This window comes from Canis lupus, chromosome 15, assembly GCF_003254725.2.
Source record: "Canis lupus dingo isolate Sandy chromosome 15, ASM325472v2, whole genome shotgun sequence".
NCBI classification, from domain to species: Eukaryota; Metazoa; Chordata; class Mammalia; order Carnivora; family Canidae; genus Canis; species Canis lupus.
The window spans coordinates 46,384,823-46,411,005 of NC_064257.1; the positions used below are offsets into that span (position 1 = coordinate 46,384,823).

Sequence of the window (26,183 nt, forward strand, 5' to 3'; positions counted from 1 at the left end):
AGGTTAATTCTTTGAATTGTTAATAATACAACATGGAGTTTATTGAGGGAGTGGATTGTATTTAGAATCTTTGAGATATTTTACTCTAATTAGGATTTGGGCAGGTCCAAGGAAATGATTGTATATGTTCAGTGCCAGTTTTTCTGAAATAATTTTTCTGGTATTTTTGTTTTGACTTGGTTTATCCAACAAAATTATAGAGTGCTGTATAATGATTGTCCGAACGGGCATTTTTCAGCCTTGGCTACACAGAAGAATCACCTGGAACCTTTAAAATGAATATCACGGCAGCCCAGGTGGTTCAGTGGTTTAGTTTAGTGTTGCCTTCGCCTTCAGCCCAGGGCATGATCCTGGAGACCCAGGATCAAGTCCCACGTCAGGCTCCCTGCATGGAGCCTGTATCTCTGCCTCTCTTTCTTTCTGTATCTCTCATGAATAAATAAATAAAATCTTAAAAAAATAAAATGCAAATCAAAGAAAAACAAAACAAACCTGAAGCCCAGTCCCCAGTCCCAGATGTAATTTCTCCCCAGTTTTATTCAGATTTAACTGGCATACACTATTTATATTAGTTTAAGGTATATAGTATAATAATTTGGTATATATATATGCATAGAAATGATTACCACGGTAAGCTTGGTTAACACCCATCACCTCCCATACTTAAAATTTTTTTGTTTCTTGTGATGAGAACTTTTAAGGATTACTCTCTTAATAGCTTTCAAATATGCAGTACAGTGTTGTTAACTATAGTTACTGTGCTGTACATTATATCCCCCGAACTTTATTTATCTTATACCTGGAAGAAATTTGTACCTTTTGATCACTTTCATCCATTTTCTCTCTATCCCCATCCCCCTGTCTCTGGCAACCACCAATCTGTTCTATTTCTAGGAGTTAGGTTTTTGTTTTTTTGTTTTTTTGTTTTGATTCCTCATATAAATGAGATCATAAAGTATTTGTGTTCTCTGTCAGATTTCACTTAGCATAAAGCCTTCAGTGTCTATCCATGTTGCCACATGTGGCAAGATATCCTTGCCTTTTTATGGCTGAATAATATTCTCTCAGGTATTCTGATGTAAACTAAACATTGTCATAAATTATTCTGGAGCCTTCTGGAGGCTCAGCCCTGGGATGTCTCAGCTCATTCCCCCGAGAGCATTGGAGTCACACTCCCAGGTCCCATCTTGCTTGGTGGTTGGGCTTTGTAGACTCCTGGCTGCTCCCACAACTCACCATCCCCCACACACCTACCCATCCTCTTACCCTGAGGTGTGTGGAGGGAACAACAGTGTGGCTCTCTTTTTTTTTTTTTTTTAATGTGGCTCTTAAAGAAAAATCTGTTCAGAAGGTTATCAGCTGTCCAGCATCAGTTCTGGGTATGTAACTTTACCATTGTTTATTTAGGCTTTGGAATATATTGGCCCTGTGTATTGTTTGGTTTCCTATTTCAGTACCGTCCCAGAGGCATTTCCTATATTTGTAAAGATCAAACATAGGTAAATCAAGAGGCTATTCCAAAAGTTGGTCACACACGTGTGCTCTTTTTTTTCAGTGGGAGAAAGTTTTCCATCTTTTCTTCTCTCCTTCACATTGCATTACTCTTCTCAGCCTAACTTCTCTCATGTTCCCACTGCCCCACAACCTTCTTTCATTTGTACAGCGACAGATGGTAATAAATCCAGCTGTGGACAGTAGTTTAGGCAGCAGAGGATTTTTTTTTTTTTTTGAGGCAGATAAGCAGTTTGCTATTTGCCAGAGTGTACTGTTTGGAACACAGAGTCTATGGAAATATGGTATTAGCAGGTTACCAGTTGGAGCACTAAATTAAATTTTCCCCAGCAAATATTTGTCCAGAGTAATTTAAATCATTTTGTATTCCATTTACACATGAGGGGGCAGTATGATACTATAAAGCAAAGGCTCTGTTGAAATTGTCTATTTTTATTGGTATATAATAGTTTTTTAGGTGACAACTTTTAGACTCTGTGATGATAACTCTGACATGGTTGTTAGTTGTTAATGTGATACGTGTATGTGATACCCTCACTCGTATACTCAGGTCACACGCCTGGTTTTATTTAAATGCGTAAATAGTCATTTCCTTGTGGCAGTGGGGCTTTCCCACAGTGCCTTTTACTGTGAATTGTATATTCATGTTTTGTTTAATGCTAGCTAGCTTTCTTCTTGTTTTCCTGCTTTTACTTGGGGCACATCAGCCCTCTTGGAGATGCAGTGTTTATTAGGTGGATGTGTCTAAATATTTTATTTTATGACCTCATCGAAGACTGAAGTGTCTGCTTCTGAACTCAGGCCTTGGCAGCTGTGGAAGGTCTATTTTAAATCACCTCTGCATGACATGCTTCCCTTTATGGCATAGATTACTTTTCTCAAAAGAAAAAATTGCTAAGCAAAGAAGCAGCACATTTTAATTAATGTTATTATTGTTGATGTATGAGCGACATGGTAGGTAATCAAGGTGCTAGTATTCTATGTCTCCTAAATGGAAGGGAAGGGAAATTATTAAAAGAAGTTGGAGGGTATTAATAGATAAAATCTATAAAGCAGATTTATGGAAAACGTACATGGGAATCTGAAAGGTAATTTCATAAGCATAAGCTATTTTTAAATGTGTAAAGAATATTTGCAGTCATATGTTTCTGTTTATGTAGCTTGAAAAAAATTGAGACCAGCATTTGGCATAAATATAACCCTGTACAAAATTTAATGGGATATTTACTTTTAATGTTTTATCCTGGCTACTTTCTTTGTGGAGGAATAGCTGTGGCATTGTTTACACCTGGTAAAGATAATTATATGTATTTAGTTTGGAAATGAATTTATTTTGAAATGTAATGATTGGATGTTGCTTTTACTTAATTTTAATGGGAAATTTTATTTTGAAATCTTCTGTTAAAAAAATAAATGAAAGGCTTATGACCTGTACCCAAAATTTGAAGGAATGGATTTTTGGCTCCAGCCTGTTTTGGATGAACTCCAAATCAAATGTTGTTTGATACTGGTTCACTATTGCAACACACAGGTTTCTGTTCATGGGAAATGATTAATGTCCTTTATGCTTTGATGGCAGATTTTTAGGACCCTGCCTGATGCCACATTCCCGGAGCCAATCCCCCTATCAACATCACCCCCAAATGCTCCACCAAGGCAATCGAAGAGACAAGGCCAGAGGACTAAGAGACCCGTGGCTGTATATAATCTTTGTCTTGAGCTAGAGGATGGTAAGATGTTAATTATGTTTTTCTGCTTCACAGCATGCCGAGAGTATGGTATATCATATGTCCGCAAGGGAGGGCCATGGTTTTCCTTTCCTTTGTGTTTCGATTTTTTTAAAGATGATAACTCTTAAAATTAACAAGGAGGGTAAAGCTTTCTTGTCAGAGAGAGAATGCAAGTTTCAGGTTTGTGTTTGTATCTGTTATGCATGTTTCTTTTTTTATTTTTAAAAGACAGCTTAAATTTCTTTTTTTGGGAGACTTGTGTGACCTCCTGTGAGGTTATATAACTCTGAGACAAATGGAAGGGGAACTAAAATTAAAGCAGATCTTTTGAGAGGAGCTGATAGTCTAATGTTAAATGCACCTAGATTAGAGGCATGGTTTTCTGTTGCACTAGAGTTTAGAGCTCCTGCATTTCACTTGGCCCATTTTTCTGACTTCTTTGTGAGGTCAGCATCACCTCATACAGCAGGGGTGGCAAAGCGGACCTGCCATTTTGGTGAGGGGCAGGCCACAGTGGAACTCTGGCAAATGGAAGATCTCCTCTCCCATGCTGGCTGCCATGTTCCAGTTACTTGTTGTCTTGCGGCCACATTGTCTCCATATTGCCAGATTGCCTCGTTTTTTAAAGAGAGCTTGGAAATTTGAAATTTAAACACTGATCTCTACAAAACAAGACTGTGCCTGTAGAAGTCACTGGTTGTCAGTTTGTAATCACATACTTATTGGTGTGAAGAGTAAGATGATCCTGGTGTCAGAATCTCCCTTTTTAGTAGGCATGTCTGAAATTTTGACTCTCTCACTGTTAGACTCATACTTGTTGAGGACATTTCCTGAATTTGAAATTCATCTTCATTCTTCTTATCCTTCCCCTGCTCCTTCTTTTTTTTTTTTTTTTTTTTTTTTTTTGTATCTTCCCTCTATTATCCTTTCAGACTACCAAAGTTATTTTGGTTTGAACTATGAGGCAATTGTCAGAGGGAGGAAGGGAATGCAGATAGAAACAAATATAGTACCTTCATCATAAGGAGCTATATAGTCAAATGTTCAGCTAGTTAATATCCAGAGATCCATTTAAGTGAGTGACAACTGACTTGGGAGTCTCTACAAGAAGACTCAGAATGCTTCCTGTAATAACATGGGGGTCTAAGGTGTGCTGGTATTCTTTTACATTGTTTAAGACATGCATCATATGACACAACTATTAGTTTTACAGTCAGATCCTTATTTTCCAGAGGAAGAGCATGAATCATTAAAATCAACATAATTTCAGAGCTTCCTTTTAGACATCAGTTTCAACTTTTGATCCCACCTAACTTTTTTGTTCTCTTTTTTTCTCACCTTCACTCTCTCAACAGAGTTGCTAATAAGGAGTAAAACTGACTGGTTTGAATTGCACCTTTTCTTGTATCTCACTTGTCCTCTGGTGGAAGTGTTAATAAATAGTGAAAGAGGCTAATGTTGGGAAGTAGGAAGAGAAAAAGAAGTCAGGGAGATACAGAATAATATCTACATTGGATCATTGGCCCTTGACAAAACTGAATTGGCTATATTTCATAAAGGAAATGACCAAAGAGGGACTGTTTGTCTCAGAATCACATCTACTTTTTTGGTATTTTTAAGGAATTAAATCATAATATCCAATCTATATACATGGCATACTGATCTTTTGATCATTGGGTTACTAAGTGATTATTAATGGGTAAGAAGTTGCTGAAGTGGTGTTTGGCACATCTTTTATGGGAATGCTCAAGATGATACATAATCATGGCTTTCCTCGTTTTTAGGTCATATAATAATTCTTAATTATTTGATTATAAGGGAAAACATTGTGAAATATTCAATTCCTTTAGTCTGTTTTTATATTCATTATTTATATGAGGTTTTATTCTACCTTTTGTATTTTATAACTTTACATTAATCTTTCTTGATTGCAGCCTTGGAATTTGTTGTTGGTGTTGCAAGTTGTCAGAATCAGGAAAGTCCATGATTTTGTTGCAGAGTGATTTTATTTTATCTTAGAGGTCATAAGATAAAACAATTGAAAACTATTATTTATCCCTCCACCCCCCATTATTTGTAGCTAAGCTTTAGTGAAACTCAAGTCATGTTAAAAAGAATTATTTCAGAGAGAACAAAATTGGGTCTACGTACTGCATTTTCCCAAAAAAAATGTAAGTAGGAGATAAATAAAGAGAACATCTTTTGAAAGGAAGCATATAGGGAAGGGTTACTGAAAAACTGTGTTATTGACCATCACTTAGCATATTGAAAACTCTGCCCTCTTCCAGGAAAAAAAGTCTATTCTTGCCATTAAGACTTAAATGTTATTTTTTTTTTCAGTAGCCTGAGTTCTGTAATTTTCAACTCAAGGATTTTTAAAAGTTTAGTCTTTTTTTTTTTTTTTTTTTGTATTTTTCTTATCAATGTTAGTCGTCACCTGCTATGTTTCTCTAGGTTTAGTTAAGGTATGCATTACAGCCAACTTTGGTGGATTATTTTTCCCCATATTGTAGCTTATATGAATCTGATAGAAAATTTAAATGCAAAAACACTCTCTCTCCCATTTATGCACTGTAGTATATATTAATTTTGACTTAATGAAACCCAGGGCAGATAGTTTTTGTTTAAATTTAGGTGTATTATCTGCCAAGATTCAAGGAACTAGATTGGATAACGAGATTTTCTTCAGACCTATGATTTGGTCACAGATTTGGTGTTTGAGTTAAGTCATTTGTAGTATGTTATTTCTTCTTCTGCATTGAGTAGGGTATGAAACTGTGTGATATACCAAATAGCCAACCCTGGAAAATGGCCAGAATTGGCTTCAATTTAACATCAGGCAGATCAAAAGGTCATTATTAACCAAGAGTCAGCAAGCCTGTTACATGAGCTGAAGTAGGATAGGTCTGGAAGCAGAGAATCCAAGCTGGCATAAAATGAGAGCGAAACCCTCTGCTATTAGACATGATTTTTATTATGGTATGTTCAACCCCACCCCCATCCCAATTGAGAGATGACCAGTTTAATTAAAGACGCCTAGTATCTTTGTTAAAGACTTTAATTGGCTTTGGCACATTTAGCCATACTGTATACACAATGCTCATTATTTTTCTTTGTAATATATGATTAAATGATATTAAACTTACTATTTGCAAAAGACTTTAAAATTCCAGCTAGTTGCTTAAGAATCTTTGTTGTTGGTTAATATGAACTGAAATGCATATAGTTTCTGGCTAGATTTCTTTAAATAGAGCAGCTATTAAATCTTTACTAGAATTCTTATCTTTATTTTGTAGAAACCATATTGTTCATTTTCATATAGCATTTAATAATCTCACAAACTTCAAAGTTGAGTAGATTTGGCTAAGTCTGTTGTGAAATAGCAAAATATGAGGTAGGCTGGAAAGTGCTAAAAGGAAAACTAAAAATCAGAGATCTGCGTTCATTCTCCAATTATCTGTGTGTTTTTATTTTCTTAGAATTAGTAATAAGGTAACTCCATACAAGTTCAGTATATAATGTATGTTCCTTTTCTCTTGCCAGCTCTGTATTTATGTTCTTACTTCCTCTTATATAAAGAGAGACTGTTGTCTTTTTTCTTTCTTTTCTTTTTCTTCTTCTTTTTCTTTCCTTTTTTTTTTTTTTTTTTTGGTGAGAGAGAGAGAGAGAGAGAGAATCCCAGGCAGACTCCCCTCTGAGTGCTGAGCCTGATGTGATGTGAGGCTTGATCTCACGACCCTGAGATCACTGCCTGAGCAGAAATCAGTAGTCAGACTTTCAACCAACTGAGCTACTGTTGTTTTTGTTGGAATTCTCCCCAATACAAGGAAGGTTCATGAAGCTATATGAGATATATTCTTTGTTATTTTTACTCAAGGCAAAAGACAAATTTTAAAGGTTTGGGGAGTGGGAGAGAAGATGATTGTCATTTAATTTTGACTAATCTCTCTCTTTATGTTACTTGTAAACAGAACTAGGCATTCACAGGACAAGTTTTTATTTGTATCTTCTTGGGTAGTTAGGTATGCTGTGCCCATCTTCTTTTGTATATGATATAGCAGTTGACTTGTTTAGGCAACTTAAAAAATACAATTTATAGCAAGTTGAAAACAGAATCATCTTGCAAGCCAGTTGGTAAGATTTAATATTATAGAGTAGGTCTTACTTGAGTATCGTTGGGTTGGCACTTTCACACTTGGATCCCGGATGTGCTAAGTGCAGCACATTTTGTTGAACATGTGTTATTGTAGTCCTACAGTGTGACAAGGATGCAGAGCCTTCTAAGCAAAAAGTGAAAATGTAACTGTTGAAAGGGAGAAAGATAAACAGTGAAGCATGAATATTTCCCTTCTGTTCTAAGGAGGAACATACTGTGACATGGATCAGTCTCTAAAATCGGAGTAGACAAATATGTCATATATAGATGTCCTTTCAGCCTAAATGATACCAAGTTAGATTTTTAAATGATTACCTGACATTTAAATGTCCCCTATCAGAGTAATGCTGATGAGATAAATTAGCCACCTTAGTTAGGTATGTCAAAAAAATCTTATTGAATAATGGAGCAGAAGCAAGAGAATAGAACTAAAAAGTAGGCTAGTGTAGGGTCTTTTGAAATGTAGATTTTTAGACCTAAAATATGGAATGCTTCTGGCAGTTTGGAGTTTTTCTGCCTCTATCATTTATTTATTAGTGATTTTTCTCTTACTGGATACCAAAATCAGAATTATACTGCATATTTATTTTTTTAAGATTTTATTTATTTATTTGAGAGAGAGAGAGAGAGAGAGAGAGAGAGCGAGAGCACAAGAGTGTGCATGCATGAGTGGAGAGGAAAGGCAGAGAGTTTGGGAGAAGCAGGCTCCCCTGCTCATGATGTGGGGCTTGATCCCCTGGGATCATGACCTGAGCTAAAGACAGGTGCTTAACCAACTGAGTCACCCATGTGCCCCTATACTTTATATCTATTGAAGAGCTTTTATAGACTCCTCATGTCACACATGGTTTTTATTTCAAGGAGTTGATATTCTACTCTCCTTCTGTCACTAGTGAAATAATGAAACAGCATGTCAGAAAGTATCCATTGTTGGGCTGTTGGCTGTGCGGGCTCTGGGGATGGCAACTCCAGGGCTGCAGGAGGTGGGGAGGGTTTGTTGGTTTCCTTGAATGGAGCCATTTTGGCAGTTGGATGGGGAATGTTTTCAGGTGAGGGGAATGGCTTGAATGAAGGCATGGCAGCAAAACTGAGCAAAATCAAGGCAGGAGGTAAGGAGGAGGCTATCTTGATCAGAAGAGGGCACGAATGAGGGGCAGTGATAGGTGGCCCTGATGAGATGCTGCCAACCCTGGCAAAGTCAGCCTAAGGAATGAACAGGTAGTTAGAAGTCTGGGCTGAGGAATTTGTATTCTGACTCCACTCGTGGGCAAATAGCTTACCCTCTCTAAATCTGTTTTATTAACTACAAAATAGGAGTTATAATGTCTACTACTGAGGATGGTTGAGAAGGTTTAGGTGGTTAATATACTTAATATAGTGTCTGGCATATGGTAAACACTCAAATATTAGCTTCTGCTGTTCAGTGTTATTATTAAAGGCAGAGAAAGGTGCCTTATATTTAGAATGATAAGAGAAATTACTGTTTTTTCAGCAAGGGAGAAGAGTTGTAACATGGAAAATAATATTAAAAGAGGTTTAACATGACTTAATCTGTCTATAGGAATCAGGAAGGCCGTGGCAAAGGCTGGTTAAGTAGTTTAGGCTTAGGTTGATGTGGTCTTGAACCAGCACTAGGAATGAAGATAGATCTGGGAGAGATGTTCAAGCACCTTGTAGGAACTTCTTAACAGACTCCATGTGGAGAATGAAGGCAGATAATCAAAATGAGGTCTTCAGCCACATTTTAGGCTCATAGATAAATGTATCATTGCATTTATGTCTTAGTTTTTGCCTTGAGGGTCTTTTTATTTTTAATATTTAGGCCACCATTCCATCATGAGGAAGGAAATATCTCATTTTGTTAGCGTCTTCAGTACACATTGCTGTATGTAACTGCTTTGGGAAGTAGGTTTGGTAAAAATAGTGTAAAATGTATTAGTATAAATAGTGTATATGTTAAATCAGTTTCCATATTGACTATGGAAAGTCATTATGAAGAAAATATTAAAATTTTCTTAAGATTTTCAGAAAAAATATATTTTAAAGATTTTATTTATTTGAGAGACAAAGCGAGCAAGAGAGCACAAGCAGGGGGAACAGCAGAGGGAGAGGGAGAAGCAGACTCTCCACCGAGCAGGGAGCTGGATATAGGGCTCCATCCCAGGACCTTGGGATCATGACCTGAGCCGAAGGCAGATGCTCAATCGACTGAGCCATCTAGGCACCCCAAGAAAAAATACTAAATAATACTCAGTATGATGTCTTCTTAGAGAAAGAATAATCTTTAATTGTGAATGATAGTTCATTTTCTCCCTACTTTACCTCACAGACAAATATCCCCATTCATTCATAGGCTCGGAGGGTAAAGAATGGGAGGCAACCACTCTACTAAAAGACACTCGTTTCAGTAGATGTCAAGGGGAGATAGCTGACAGTCATGGCAGCTATGTACTCTCTAATCTCAGTTCCTAAGGAACTGAGAAATTCCTTTATGAAAATCTTTAGAAATTGCGTTCATGAAAACATGCTTTTGTGATTTATAACTGCTCTGTCCTCCCCAAAATGTTAAGAAGAACCACTGTAAAACCATTGTTGATGTGAATTTTCAGTGACATTCTACAGCTATTGACGTTTTCTTGCAGAGTATCTGATCCGCTTGACACAGAATTATAACCAACCTTAGTAACTGAGCACAAACAGATCTTTGGCTCAAGCTTGGCAATCTTCTCCTGATTCTTATCATCTTTTGGGCATGACATTTCATGGATAGATTCTGGATAATAACTTCCTGAGTGCCAGGGCCTCTTGCCATCTCTCCAGAGCAATGTTATGATTCCCTGACATGGAATTACTATATTGTGAAGTTAAATCTAAGACCAGGCTCGAATCAGTGACAGTATATGTAGACAGATTATTTCTTAACTCACTTTTACAATGATGAGATCAATGGGTTGGAAAAGGGAGCCAGAAATTTCAGGGCTGTAATTGAGTTGTGGTGTGCCCATAAATCATGCAAGCTGCCTCCCCTGCATTGGCGTCTCCCCAGAAACCTCCCAGAAGCTCAGCCCCCCTAATGTTAGTGACAAAGCACACGGCAACTTCTTATATGACTTCCTATATAATCTTAACTATGCTTGTGTGTGGGATGAACATTTCCCCTTTTCTCTGGAGGGAAAAAGCTTATTTAATGCCTTCAAAAAATACATAGCCGCTTCTGTGGTGAAAATAAGTTCATGGCAGGTAACTAGAATTTATAGAAGGGAGAAAAATTCTTTAAAACTGTCTCCCCGTGGTGTGGGGTTTTTTTTTTCCACTTCTAATAGCTTTTATTTTAATTTCTAGTTCTGAATTCAAGCAGCTGTCATTCTCTTTATAGCCCTTTTTGAAACTCCTACAGCGTAGGAGGTAGCCGGGCTGTCTAAGAAACATCTTTTCAAACCAACCAAAGTATTGTTTATCCTGAATGAAATAGAATTTTTAAGGCTGTCAAGAGTGAGTGATTTGAAACGTTTTCTTTGATAGCCAGGAAGATGAGCATAAATCTTGAAGGGGGGAAGGTATTATCTCAATGTGGCCAATTCCAAGTAACTTCTCTTACTCAGAAAACTCTTTTGGACCATGATAAAAATTACCACCAAGTAAGGGCATTGTGTACAATTAATATAACAAAACAAACCTGTGACAGCTCAGTTTTACCTACTGAATCCTTACCAGCTATTGAGGAAAGAAAAAGAATGTGAGATTGAGTCAACAGTGGAGAATATTTCTATAACTAATCATCTCTAGTTGCCTTTCTGAACTTTGAGTTGCAGCTCTGCAGTGTTGTTTCCTCTGAGGGCTCATTCTGCTTTCCATGGCATTGCTGTGTACTTTCTGTGCAATATCTGGAAGGAGTCCAGTGTCACCCTTGGGTGAAAAAAAAATCTTCAAACCTATTAAAATGAATTCTTGGGCTGACATTTTGCATATACTAATATTCGCTTTCTAAAATCAGCAGCATGACTTTTTGAGCTTCGAATGTGATTATGGTCATGATTTTATTTTTCTTTTCAGGTTAGAAGAGAATAGTGTTTATTTAAGTCCTTGTTTATTATCTTAGTTATTTTTAAGGTATGCTCTTTTTCTTAAAAATTTTAATAGCTAATTCAAGGACAAGAAACAGAATTTGGAGGATGATAATGGTGAAGTTACATAAACCATATTATATCCCAGACACTGTTTTTTGCGATGTTTCTTAGATAATAGATAACCCTCAGAACCATCTGAGGGGTAAGATTATTGTCCCTATTTTAAGGTCCAAGAAACTGAGGCCCAGAGGTTAGTAAGTCAACCAAGACTTACAGCTGGCCAGTGCAAACCCAGGACTGAAGCAGTGAGATCCCAGTCTGGCCCCTTCGCATCCTGCTGGCATGCTGAACACAAGTGCCCAGGGCGAGCTTCTCTTCCCCTGAGTCAACACACATGGTCTTTTCCCCTTTGAGTCTTTTTAGAGATACTCTGTGCATTTCAAACAGTCAATTTATACTTTTTTTAATTTTAGGAATGATTCTTAGTTTTTCCATTAAAAAAAAAGTGCGTAGTTTTCTTGTACTGGATTTAGAGTAAAGGTCTTGATGAAGGAGATAAAGGAGAAGAAAGATCCAGAGATGTGTATGGTTTTATTTATTTATTTATTTATTTATTTATTTATTTATTTATTTTTTATTTATGATTTTATTTATGAGAGAGAGAGAGAGAGAGAGAGAGAGAGAGGCAGAGACACAGGCAGAGGGAGAAGCAGGCTCCATGCAGGGAGCCCAATGTGGGACTCGATCTTGGTCTCCAGGATCATACCCTGGGCTGAAGGTGGCGCTAAACCACTGAGCCACCCAGGCTGCCCATGTGTATGGTTTTAAATCTTGCACAATGCACTGTGGCAGAAATGGGCTTTCCAAAAATTAAATGAAATAAAATGAAATGAAAGAGAGAAAAAGGTTGAGGAGGGGGACACCTAGGTGGTTCAGTTGGTTATGCATCTACTCTTGATTTCGGCTCAGGGTTGTGAGATCAGGCCCTGTGTTGGGCTCTGCACTGGGTGTGGAGTCTACTTAAGATTTTCTGTCTCCCTCTGCCCCCTACCGCCAGCTTGCTTACTTGCTCACTCACTCTCTCCAAAAATAGGGGAAAGAATTAGGCTCTTGAAAGGAAAGGCGATGTTCTTTTTTTTTTTTATGGGAAAGAGGGAGGGAGAAACACTTATTTTATTTCAGTGATATATTTGTTTTATTGTGGCTTATGCAACCATTTATGTAAATGGACAAACACCTGATCTTATGTTAGCTGTAATGCGGATATCTCAGGTACCCTATGCTTCAGCAGGTTGTCAGAGATGTGGAAAGGGAGTGTAATCAGCAATGTGATGTTGCCTGAATATACTGGATTTTGCTGGTATTTTTTTTCCTTCCTTTTATTAAAAAAAATAAAAAATAAATAGATAATATGTTCCTTAGTTGGAAACATGAAAAAGTCTACAGTGATGTAGTGAGAAACCTCCATTCCGCCCTATCAGCTCGGTTCCCATACCCTGTAGCTTCTGCACAGTTGACCTGTAATCACTGATGGTAATGGCTTGAGTCATATGAAAGTGCCATCTTTTGGTTTCAAAGTTATCTAATATCAGCAATTTCAAAATAATTTTTTTCATTTAGTAGGTCAAAAATATGAAAGCCATCAGAAATTTCATGTAGTTCAACCTAGAGTTCTTAAATCATTTCAGAGTGAGATCCAAATTGGATTGCTAACCACTATTGTTAGAATGAGCCATACCATTTGAAACTGGTGTTTGTGTGCATCAAAAATGATCGAAGAGGGACACCTGGGTGGCTCAGCGGTTGAGCATCTGCCTTAGTCTCAGGGCGTGATCCCAGTCCAGGGATCAAGTCCCGTGTCGGGCTCCCTGCGAGAAGCCTGCTTCTCTCTCTGCCTGTGTCTCTGCCTCTCTCTGTGTGTCTCTCATGAATAAATAAATAAGTAAAATCTTAAAAAAAATGATCGAGGAATAGCAGTTTCCAATAGTTTAACCTGTGGTTTCTCATTTATCTTTCCAGAATTCTTTATGTATTTATAAACAAATATGAATATAGATTCTTTCTTACCTCCTTAGGCACCCAACAGCCAGTTGTGCCTAATTAAAAACAAATTTGTAATATACTCACTGTTGCTGCAGAGAGCTGTCCTTCCCTGTTTTTCACTGCTGTGTAGTATTCTTTGTGTTCTCTTGTAGGCATGTACTCCTAAGAGGGCCTTGTGTTCTACAGCCCAACCGAAGTGAATAGTGCAAGCCCCTTACTAACCACACACAGGCTTCTAGCCTTCCCATGACAATAAAAATGTTTCCACAGAAATAATATATATGATATCCTTTTGAGTGAATAAAGCAAGCTATAAACAGAATTTTCAGAATAATCTCACTTCTAAAGGAAAAACTGTATAAAGAAATGTATAAGGTGAGAAATAAATCTGGAAGGATATTTATCAGTCTGACACTGGTTATAGTTTTTCCTATATTGTTAAATACACACACATTATTTATTATACACAAGCATCATTTGTTAAATACGTATGTACATATTATTCTCATACACAGTATTGTTACATGGACACGTACTTACTTATGAACACAAATGAATACACGTACGTCACATGAATATCTGTGTATTTAAGTTACAAAAGTTTCAGCTTAACACAGATGCAAGCTGTGCTTGGTGTTTGGTGTGTTGAGTGTAAATTTAAGATTCAACATGGGAAGAATGAAGCAGATCCCTACCTAGCAAGAAGCGTCTTCAGCCCCTCGGGTGTGAGTTGGCTTGGACAGACTTCACTGGTGCCTTATTGAGAGTGGTTAGTGGTTTCCTGTTTGATTTAACATATCTTTCACCTTCTACCTGGGCTGGTCTCTCAGAGCCACGCTGTGAGCCAAGCATTTTGGGGATCACCATCACTGGGAAGACTTAGGTAGTGAAGAGTTTTATTGACTGGTGGAATTGTTTGTGGTCAAGTTTGGATTTAAAGTGATCTGAATTTTAAGCCTTGTGCTTTTCCTTTTATGATCATGGCAAGTTCTCCTCTAAGCCTAGAGTTTGGGGCAGTAAAATTTGATGATAAAATTTACCAAGAACAAATGAGTGAATAGTTGTAAATCACCCAATATTTTGTAAACACTCAACAGTTTTAGCTTATTTTTTTTTTGAGGGTCTGATGTATGAAGTAGAGGGCTTCAAATATATTTTCATATAAGGCATACTTTCAAAGAAAGCGTAACTCAGTCTTTTATTTCTGTCAAGCTTAATACCTAGGCATATTGGTTTCTAGTATCTTAATCCGGCATTTGATGATAATTAACATTCCTTAGGTGAGAATGGCAGGGGAGGAGGACAGGTAAATAGCTAGGAGTCCAGAAGCCCTCATTGTCTCAGCTGGACTGGAGTTTGTGTTCTGAGCAGTGATCTAAATCTCCTGAGCTGTCAAAGTGTCAGCCTTCCTCAGAAGTTTATGGAAGACAGTTTGATTCAGTTTCTGATTACTTTTTGGTTCTAAGGATAATAGTACACGGTTGTTATATTTTTTATTTGTTTATGCAGGCAGAAAACTGAGTCTGTAAATAATACTTCAGGACTGTGATGATGGTGTAAAAATGCTCTTTGTTTTACAGAGTAAAGCAATTTGCTTTGACTTCTATTGACATTGCAACTGAACCGGTCTTACTCACTTTATAATTGAATTGCTACAGACTTCCATCGACCTTTGCAAGTAGTAGAGGTGGTTCCCGGAGTTGTAACCTAATGCCTATTAGCTGTGCTATAATGTTATAATGGGGTTTTATGTTTTATGTCGTGTGATATTAACACCACGGATTCCTTCATCAACTTCTCCTGGCATACACATCTAGGTACATCTAGGCTGTGTAGTAGGTTTTGGGGCAAGCATCATCCTTAAGTTTTTAAATCTTGAGGCAATAGAAAATAAAATTTGCTTAATAATTTTATGGCAACTTCATTACATCTTCTTGTGCCTAAATGTGATGCTTTAATTGGTAGTTGGGGAATTGCCTTTTTCCCTCTTATACAAGTGTTTTGGCAGATGCATATCTATATGTACTTTTGTTTTGTTGTGCTTTTGGGATTGGGAGTAGGAGGCTATTCTATTGAGATAACCTTTCGTAGACAGGATTTCAGATAAAGAAATTGTAATACCCAAGTGGATTATTCTCATTTAGCCACTGACTGTCATTAATCTGCATGTTATTTAGCTTCATTAAGGTTCCCATTATCGTTTGTCTTGTTAGATGAGGGCAAAATGAAATAGAGGAACTGGGACATCTTGCCCCCTACCCAGCATGACGTTGCTTTAACTTGTAGCAGAACTGAGAATTGAGTAAGTGGGACTTTAGGAACCTTTCCTTCCACTTGGTAATTATAACCTGTCTCACTGTACCTCCCACCGCTGAGAAACACAATTAGCTTTCTTTCCTTAATGGGCATTTGGCAGGGTTAATTTCTTATGCCTCCTTCCCTTTTTTTCCCTAATGTAAGACTAGGGAAGATTTTCTGATCAAAGAATCTAGACTGTTTTCCAACAGTAATCATTTACCACCTACTACTCTATGGACAGTTAAGAAGAAATCCCTTTGAGTGGTAGGGTTGGATTTGCTTTTTTAAAAAAAGATATCCAATTACCTTAGGAATTTTACAAGTTCAATTTGAAAGTCAAACTTTGAGTTTTCCTAGCCTATCTTGATTATTCTAATTTTTTAAAAAAGGAACTCTGTGTGTGTGTGTGTTTCTGTGTGTCTACTTTTCCAGTTAAGGAAAGCTAATGTATAAGATGGTATGATGTAATTATCCTGTCTGATGTTTCGAGGAGAGGATAAGAATAAATATCTGGCCTGAAAAAGATTATCAACTTTAATTTTTGTCTCGCTTAGTGCTTTTTCTTTCTGTAGCTCTTGCCTATTTAATGCCACTATTGATAGTGCTTCATAAAGCAAATTGTCTCAGTTCTTTGGCTGTTTTGGGTGCAGGAGACTGGCATATGGGAAGATGTGAAGGGAGTGCCAGGTTTTCTTTGGCTTGTTAGTTGTTAATTGGGTGTTGAATCTGACCATGACCCTTCCCAGCCATGCTTCTCACGGACTGCTCTGCTTTGCGTCAGTCCTGTTTGTATACCACAGCTTCCAGTTAGAGAAGGTCATAGAAATCCTTGAAGTTCTGGCCCAGCCAGGCATCTGAGTAGGTTGTGAAGAAACAAGGCTGTTCACTTTTCTTTGGCAACCAAAGTGTGGGCTACTTGGATGAAACCACCGTTAGGCAATCCACCTAGGCAAGACTGGCTGTTCTCTGTTGTTTGAGTGAATGGCCTTTTTCCATTTTCTTCATTCTCATGGTAAATTTGGCTGTCTGGCCATTGTCACGTCAGTAAGTCAATAATTATGGGAATGCTAGTGCTGAGGATAAGAAATGCAAAAACGAAACACTGGATGAAACTGTAATCCTGCCTTTGGAAAAGTCACGAGTAGTCAGCTGTTCTGGAAGTCATGCTCCTTACTCAGAGGTGGAACTCTTGAGTATTTCACTGTCTGCAGTAATCTCACCCTATAGTCTGAAAGCAAATAGGCATTATGATGTACATCTAAGAATTGGAAAGTGTTAGGCCATGGACAACTGCGTTGTCCTTGGATGTCCTTGTGAAAAGTAGAATTCTATCCTAGATGGGTTATTGTTGTGATCCAGCATGATAATTCTAGGATGTCTCCTTTTCTCATGAGTTAAGTAGCAGAGTTTAAACCTGTATTAAACACATTTCCGGGAATAGCCCTGCTTAATGCACGTTACTATTCCTGTGCACTGGATCCTTAATGAATTCTTTGATCTCTGTTTGCCTTCAAATTCCATTGTTGGTCCCCTTCTCATCTTTATGGAAATCAGTGGAAAAATATTTTCTTCCTACTGTTTCATATATCTGAAGTTTGTCACCAGTTCCTGAACATATTTAGCTTTATTTAAACCAGTCACTTCCATATTTGTTGTCTGGTTTTTGATGTGGTAAAATATAGTGACTCAGACTTGACTTTCACGAAGTAGAAGTTATGTCAGAAACTATAGGAAATGAATTTGAGAGTACTGTATTTGATATGGGGCACCCCTCTCCTTTTCAGTACACTTGACGTCTTGGGTAACATGAGGAAAAATGGCTATGGCTCAGAAGAGATTTTATTGATGTCATAATATCTGCCACATGGTGGAAACTAGGGCAGCATGAGTATTTCCTGCTTTGTTCAAAGGTTGTGTTTTGAACAGGCTTATATAAGTTAGCAAAACAAACAAATGAAACTCTCTTCCTACTGCAGCATTTCATTATTTGCTCCGACTTGCAGTCTCACCCCATCTTCATTCCCAGAGCTCTCATCTGTCTGCTACTGTGACAGATGTTGATTCTTGAGGATAACCTTTCTCTCTTTCCCACCTGCCCAGCCCTCTGTGGCTTTAGTCAGGTCATTAAAGCCTCAGTGTTTGGTGCACAAGTCTTTCTTGGGTACAGTGTCATTAGAGAAGACACACCAGTTGGGCAAAGAAGTCAAAATACTCTCAGCAAGACTATAGTGGTGATTATTGGGTAGCCCTATTATAAAAGATGGAGAACACAGAAAGGCAGGAGGATGGACCCAGGGTAATCCTACAGCTTTGTTCACTCCCTGCTGCTGAAAGAATCCACCTAGTTTTCGTTGAAATCACCCTTTAAAAGTATAATAGATCATGTTTAGTCTTGAGACCTTTTTCCTCTGTACTTAGGGTGAGATTTTATTTGTCAAATCACATTTTCTCATGAGTTTCTACTGTGATTTCGGAGATCCCCCCGCCACCCTGACACACTTAATGCCAATAAATATTAATAATAATAGTTATGAATATTAACATTTTACTTTATGATGTAGTTTGTGTTTACTAATTATAATATACAAGCAGTTCCCCTTGAGTCATGTACCAAAATAAAAAAAATACATCAAATATATTTCAGTAAATTCTAGTTTTATTGAGAGTTTACCCTAACTAAATTTAATTTGATCATTTAAACAGTCATGGTGACTATTGTTTGACTATCAGTATTTTGGATAATTGTCTATTTAAATATGGCATAAAAATATTCATAACCTTTTTTGTTTTCCAATAAATATTTTAGAGCTGTAAAGTTCTCTTTGGTATTGTCTTGCTGAGTTTCACAAATTTTGACATGAAATATTTTTATTAATCTTTTGAAATTTCCATTATGATTTTCTTTTTAACCATATTTAGTGTGCCAGCATATGGAAATTGTAAAATCTGTACTTTTTAAATGAAGTTATAGTTTGTGATTTTGCTCTTAGTAGACAGTATGTATTCTTTGATATTCAAGATTTTAATCTTCCTTCAAGAATATTGTGTTCTTTTTTTTTTATTGAAGTGTCATTGACACACAATATTACATTAGTTTCAGATGTATAACTTAGTAATTCCACAGGTCTCTACATTATGCTACTTACCACAAGTGTAGCTCCCATTTGTCACCATACAATGTTATCACAATATCATGGACTATATTCCCTATGCTGTGCCTTTCATCCTTGTGACTTATTCATTCCATAACCAGAAGCCTGAGCCCCCAACTCCCCTTCACTCATTTTGTCCTCTTACCCTTCTCTCTTCTGGCAACCATCAGTTTGTTCTCTGTATTCATGGGTCTGTTTCTGCCTTGTTGTTATTGTTTTTATTCTATGTGTTCTTTTTTTTTTTATTCTATGTGTTCTTGAAAAATATGTATCTTATTGCAAAATTTGTGTGTGTGTGTGTGTGTGTGAGAGAGAGAGAGAGAGGGAGAGAGAGAGATCACCTTTGTATTGTTGACGATAGATATCTGTGTGTGTGTATGTGTGTTTTGGCCTGCCTGATAGTATCTGAGAGGAGTGTGTTTAAGTCTCCAATTACAGATGTTGATTTTTCTATTTTTTCCTTAACAGTTCTACTTGTTGCTTGAGGCTGTATCATTAGGTGCTTATCTTCTCATTAGATCATCTTTATCAGTATAAAATGACCGTCTCTCAGTTTGTTAAGATCATAATCTTAATTATCTGCTGATTTTCTTTTACCTTCAGCCTTTTTTAAAGCTTTTTTGGTAGTAAACATATTGTTGGATTTAAGAAATACATATGGAAAGTCACTGCCTTTTGACTGTTGAGTTTAAGACATTTATAATATTGTATTTATCATTATGTTAGGACATCTGTCATTTTATATTTTTTATTTAATAAACTTTGGTAGGTTTTGTTCTTGCTTTTTCTTCAAAAATCAAATGTTCTTGTGTTTCCAATATTCCATTTTTGTTCCTAAGGTGATTACTCTTATATTGGAATGTATAATCTTATTTATTTCTTGATTTCTTAAACTTAATTATATGTTTCTCTCCCCCCTTTAATAAGACAAATAATTTAATGCACTCTCCTCTGCCTCTGGGCTACCTTCCCCCACCATGTTGATATTTCCCAGAATTTTGGTTCTGGATCATTTTCATTATGTTTTTACCTTTCCTTTTGTTCTAGAGTTTTTAGAAGATAACAATAGACATTATAAAGTTTGTTGAACATTCCATGTTCTTTTATTTAAACACTTGATTATTTTCTTTGAGAGTGTTATCATTGTAGTTCTTTGTATGGCAAACCGCATGTATTTTTACGTCTAATAATATTAATATGGTTTCACATTTGAATGGCAGTTTGGAATTTTGAATATATAATTCTTTGCTCAAAATTCTTTAATACTTTAAAATATTACTTCATTATTATGCATTCAGAGTTGCTGTTGAGAACTCTGATGTCAGTCTAGTTTTTTTTTTTTTTTTTTTTGTATGGTCTGCTCTATCAGGAGGCTTTTTGTTTTTCTCTTTATATTGGATATTCTCAAATTTTGCATAATGTATTTTATATGCAATATTTTTTCTTTCTTTCTTACTATTTTTAAGTTCTTATTTTAATTCCAGTTAACATGCAGTGTTATATTAGTTTCAGGTGTACAGTACAGTGATTCAGGAATTCCATACATCACCAGGTGCTTATCATAGGTGCCCTCCTTAATCCCCATCACTTATTTCACCCATACCCCCATCTCCCACCTGGTAATTATCAGTTTGTTTGCTATAGTTAAGAGTCCATTTCTTGGTTTGTCCCTCCACCCCACCCCCCAGTGTAACCACTGTACACACACACACACACACACACACACACACCTCTTTATCCATTCATCAGTCCGTGGACCCTTGGACTGCTTCCATATCTTGCCTATTGTAAATACTGTTACTATGAATATAGGAATATACATGTATCCCTTTAAATTAGTGTTTTTGTGTTCTTTGGGTAACTACAGAGTAGTGTGATTGGTGGATCATGGGGTAGTTCAGTTTTTAACTTTTTGAGGAATCTCCATACTATTTTCCACAGCTACCCCAGTTTACATTCATACCAGCAGTTCAGGAGTATTCCCCCTTTCTTCACATCCTCACCAACACCTGTTGTTTTTTGTCTTGTTGAGTTTAGCCATTCTGACAAGTATGAGGTGATATCTTATTGTAGCTTTGATTTGCATCTCCCTGATGAGTAGTGATGATGAACATCTATTCATGTATCTGTTGGCCATCTGGGTATCTTCTTTGGAGAAATGTCTGTTTAATGTTCTCTGCTCATTTTAAAATATATTATTTGTTTTTTGGGTGTTGAATTTTAAAAGTTCTTTATATATTTTAGATACTAAGCCTTTACTGGATATGTCATTTGCAAATATCTTCTCCCATTCTGTAGGGTGCCTTTTAGTTTTGTTGATTATTTCCTTCACTGTGCAGAAACTTTTTATTTTTATGTAGTCCCAATAGTTTATTTTTGCTTTTGTTTCCCTTGCCTCAGGAGACATAATTAGAAAAAAGTTGCTCTGACCAATGTCAAAAAAGTTACTGCCTGTGTTTTCTTCTAGGATTTTTATGTTTTCAGGTCTCACATTTAGGTCTTTAATCCATTTTGAATTTATTTTTGTGTATGGTGTAAGAAAGTGGTCTAGTTTCTTTCTTTTGCATGTTGCTGTCCAGGGTTCCAGCACCATTTGTTGAAGAGATTGTCTTTTACCCTTTGGATATTCTTTCCTGCTTTGTCAAAGATTAATTGACTATATAATTGTGGGCTTATTTCTGGCTTTTCTATATCATTGTATTGATCTATGTGCCTATTTCTGTGCCAGTACCGTACTTTTTGGTTATTACAGTTTTGTAATGTAACTTAAAGTCTGGAATTGTGATGCCTCCAGCTTTTTATTTTCCTTTTCAAGACTGCTTTGTCTATTTGGGATCTTTTATGGTTCCATACAAATTTTAGGATTGTTATAGTTCTGTGGTATTTTTTTAAAAAGATTTTATTTATTTATGAGGGGGGTGGTGGGGCAGAGATGCAGAGGGAGAAGCAGGCTCCATGCAGGAAGCCCGATGTGGGACTCAATCCTGGGACTTGATCCCGGGACTCCAGGATCACTCCCTGAGCTGAAGGCAGGCGCATAACCGCTAAGCCACCCAGGCATCCCAGTTTTGTGGTATTTTGATAGGGATTGCATTGAATCTATAGATTGGTTTGGTTAAGTATAGACATTTTAACAATATTTGTTCTTCCAATCCGTAAGCATGTCTTTCCATTGTAGAATATTTCTTTATTCCCTTGTTTGGCACTCTGAGTTCTTTGGATTGAGGTCTCTGAAGTTCTTTAATTTTAAGAAGCTAGCTGTTATTTCTTTAAATTTTTCTCAGTTTATTTCTTCTTTTGGGACTTGGATATTGGCAATTTCACTTTCATTCTATCTTAAAAATCTCTAAATATATGAATTTTTTATTTGTTGAGTTTGCTATCTTAGTTTTCTTTGTGTTTAGAAATTGTTTAATTCTATCATGAAGGAGGGTTTTATGTGTGTACTCATGGCTATGGTGAGTTGGAACCTCCTCTCTCTACCTTTTTTCTACTGCCTCTTTGGCTCTTGCCTCAACCTAAGTGCTTTAGTTCAGACCCAGGTCTTATTATTCCGGCTCATAAATCACATACTGGGGATAGGAGGAGTAGGCATGTCAAATCTAGTTTCCCAGGCAATTGGGGAACTCAGTCATAGACTTTTAGCTTTCATTTCATGTGGAGAGCATCTCCCAACCCCCAGTTCCACATGGAGAGCCTAGCTCTAGCCCCCTGCTCTCCGCCTGGTATATTATAGATATGTTGTACTTGAGATACCACAGTATTTAAATGTCTGTCTGGTTCTGCTGATTTCTATAGGTCCTGGAGTTGGTAGTCCTTTGGCTTATGCTCCCACTGAGCTCTGAAACTATGTTCCCTTTCTGTTTCACAGATAGGTTTAACAAAATTTTGAGTGCAGCTGTATCTTTTTATTTTTAAAATGTCATTTTATCATTTTGTTGGTGGTACTGGTGGCAGCATATGTGGGATGGGACAGGTTTCCACTTAAAATTTCATTCCCCACTTAATTGGAAATCTTTGTCTGGCCTTTATTGTAAAAGTGTTACTATGGTGTTTTAAGTGTAGTTACATTATTGTCAGTAAATGCTTCTTTGATTCTATTGATGAACTGTTTGATATTTAGGAGTACCTATGATTATGCTGACCTGTGCCATAGGAGCTGCACTAGTGGTCTGCAGTTGCCTTCCAGTGAACCCAAATGAGCAACTGTGAGGCTCACTAGAATGAAGTTCAGTTAGTACAATGGATCTTTTAAAGAAGAGCATTCTTTATATGCTCTTTTCTTTCCTTTTTTTGCCTCCTTTTCCTTTTCTTCTTTACTTCTGCTAATACATAAACCAGGATGTTTAAGAAAGAAAAACATGGAATCTTCTTGCTGCTGTAGAGACAGTTCATTTCTGAAGAATAACCGAAAACTTCTGTGGTTCCCTAATTGAATGCAAACATTTTAGGCTAATGTGGAAAACAGCAGGTAAGAAATTTAGAGGGGACTATCCCTGATATCTTAACAATTAGGAAGTATATTCAATAGGAAGATGAGAGGAAATGAATGAAAGGGAAGGGCAAACTCAACGCCTGTTCCCTCCAACAATTAAGAAGCACTACTACTTATGTGAAATGACCAGAGATGAATAGAGTCATTTGTCATCATCAGAACAAGAAAGTTCAACTATTAGTGTAAAAGCCTATCTGTCTGTTAAAATTAAGGAGACGAACATCTTCAGATTATCAGATATGGTAGACCTATCAAGTTCTTGTTTCCTCTTCTTGCCCTAATTTTCTGCCAGCCTTTGAAGTTTTAGTCTATCATGAAAATAAAACACTTGTTCAGGTACTCAGTCATAAAAAAAAAAAGCATCAATCTAAATAGTGAATGTAGTAGTCATCATTGAAAGGCATGTCCTCCTGCATGGTATTTGCCCAATTTTTTTATGAAAATATGTGCCTTTGTGGGAATCCTAAATATTTGCAAAATTTACTTTTTCATATTTATCGTTAGTAACAAGAGCAACAATCCCCGCCCCCACCACCAAGAATCTTGCCTTAAGTAGAAGCCTGCTCCTTACATCTGAGGTTCCTCCAAGGTTCTTTTACATTTCTCTATCTTTTCCTTTGTTTTCTCCATCCAGTGCAATGATTTCTACCTACATGACTGTCAAACCAAAAAAAACTGTTCCTGACTTCTTTCCTGAGCTCAGGGTTTGTATAACCAGCTCTCCTCTGGGTATTTTCACCAGACTTTCTTGACACCTGTAGCCTAAGATGTCTACCCTTGGTCTTATTATCTCCCATGCTCGATTTGTTCCTTGCTTTTTATTCCCTATTTCAATTAATAATTCTACCATTTGCCTAGTTGCCTGAGCCAAGAACTTAAGGGTCATCTTAGGTTCCTCTCTCACCGTTCATCTTTATTCACGGAGTTCTAGTGACTGTGTTAATGAATATCTCTTGAATTCATTCTCTGGATCATGTCACTTTAGTGCTTCATCCCTGCAATAATGTCCCAATGCCTGTCGAACAAAGTCAGATACCATAATGTTTTATATATCACCCCACTTTGTACTCTTATTTCCCACCTTATTTTCTAGCCACATCCAGCTACCCATGGCTCTGGAAACTGCCACATTCTCTCTTGTTTCTGTGTTTTCAACCATCATATTTACTCTATTGGGGTGCAAGTTTGACAATAATTTCTTCCTTTTCCTGTTGACTGACTCCCACATCTTTCTCCCTCCACCAGTGGCAGGTTTGAAAACTTCCTTCTCTGGGTCTCAAAGCTGCTTTATACTATCGTGGTATGGCTGACAGCACCTTCTGCTGTGTTTGTCTTTATCTTCCTTATCCTCTGTGCTGTCCTGTGAGCACCTTCGAGTTAGGGACTAATTCTTCATCTTTAGAACTCAGCAGCTGTGATGTGCCTTGTTCATAAATAGAGTCTTAGTAAATCTTTGTTGATTGAATAAAGAGGGTGAAAGATACTTGTGGCTCGAAAGGGGAGAGGATGATAATCGGAAACTGCATGCAGATTTTGTAACAATACTTTTGAGGTTTGTAGATTTTTTTCCTCTGCCTTAGTTCCTAGAGGCAGTGGCTTTCCATATTCATATTTCACGTGGCAGTTAGTCCACAGTACTTCTTGAAGATTCCTTGTTTGCCTGGCTCTGCATTATGTTCTCCAAGGATTACCAAGACGGAGGCCTGGTCTCCGCCCTCAAAAAATGCATAATGGAAACGAGGAAATTCAAACCAGGTCATGAAACCATTAGATGATAGTGAATACAATCTTGCTTGCTGCTTCTCGTTGTGGGAGAAAAGAGGAAGAACAGACAGCTGGCAGGTACTTTGTGGAGAAGGTGGGAAATTAAGCTGGATGCTGTGAAGAAATCATTTTCTCTTCTAGGTGGTGGTAGTTCTATTTCTAGTGAGTTTCTTCTCTGGGAGTCTGTTCATAATGAAAGTCCTTCAGCACCATTTCTGCTCTCTTACCGGAACAGCCTTGTTACTCACAGGTGATCTTCTGTAGGTGCCTGTGAAAGGGTAGCGCCTACGGGGAGGTTGTGTGACGCTCTAAAGAAATGGAAGGTGAGAAATGGTGAGAGTATCCGACTTTAATTCTCAGGCACAAATCAGTTTCATAGGATTTAAAATCTTATGTCCAGAAATCACTGGACATAGAGTTTTTTTGGAAAAAGTTTTATTATTTTCATACTAGTTAAAACGTTTGATTTGGGGGAACTAACATTTCAGAAATGGTCATAAGTATTTAATGTTTATGTGCCTGAGATGTTCTGTGCCGGTTTCCTCGAATTCAGTGATTCTCAAGTAGATAAGCTCATTCCGGAACAGGGAAAGAGAAAGGAAATCTGTGTGCACAGAAAGTAGGGTGAGGTATCTCTTCATTTGATCAGTTTGTGTAAACTTGTTCCCTTCTGCCAATATTCTTTTCTCTTTTCACTTGAGGGTTCACATCGCTACTGTTTGGCAGGAGAGGAGAGAGTTGTTCTCGTAATAGAATGTGATTTAATATGCTGAATGACCGTTTGTGCTGTGTCAGTCTGCTTGGGAAAAGGATTTGAGGCAATGTGGATGAGCTAGTGTATCTGGTGGTAAAAACATTTCAAGCATCTTTTGGAAGTAACATTAGACCTTTGCTTTCCACTTCCCCAAAGTTGCTTCTCATTGAAAGGTTTCTCCTTGTAGGAATGAGTCAGGGAATAACTGGTCC

General features: G+C 37.2%; 1 protein-coding gene across 10 annotated transcripts in view; it reads left to right on the plus strand.

Annotated features, from left to right (window-relative positions):
* The window catches only part of ARHGAP10 (Rho GTPase activating protein 10), a 316,861-nt gene that overhangs the window by 262,631 nt on the left and 28,047 nt on the right, over positions 1-26,183 (plus strand). For 9 of the 10 annotated variants that reach the window (XM_025438802.2, XM_049094179.1, XM_049094175.1 and 6 more), the window contains one exon: positions 3,092-3,242. The exons of the other annotated variant lie outside the window; for it this stretch is intronic. In XM_025438802.2, the coding sequence (XP_025294587.1) occupies positions 3,092-3,242 (151 nt within the window). The remainder of the gene's footprint in view (positions 1-3,091; positions 3,243-26,183) is intronic. 10 annotated transcript variants of the gene reach the window in all.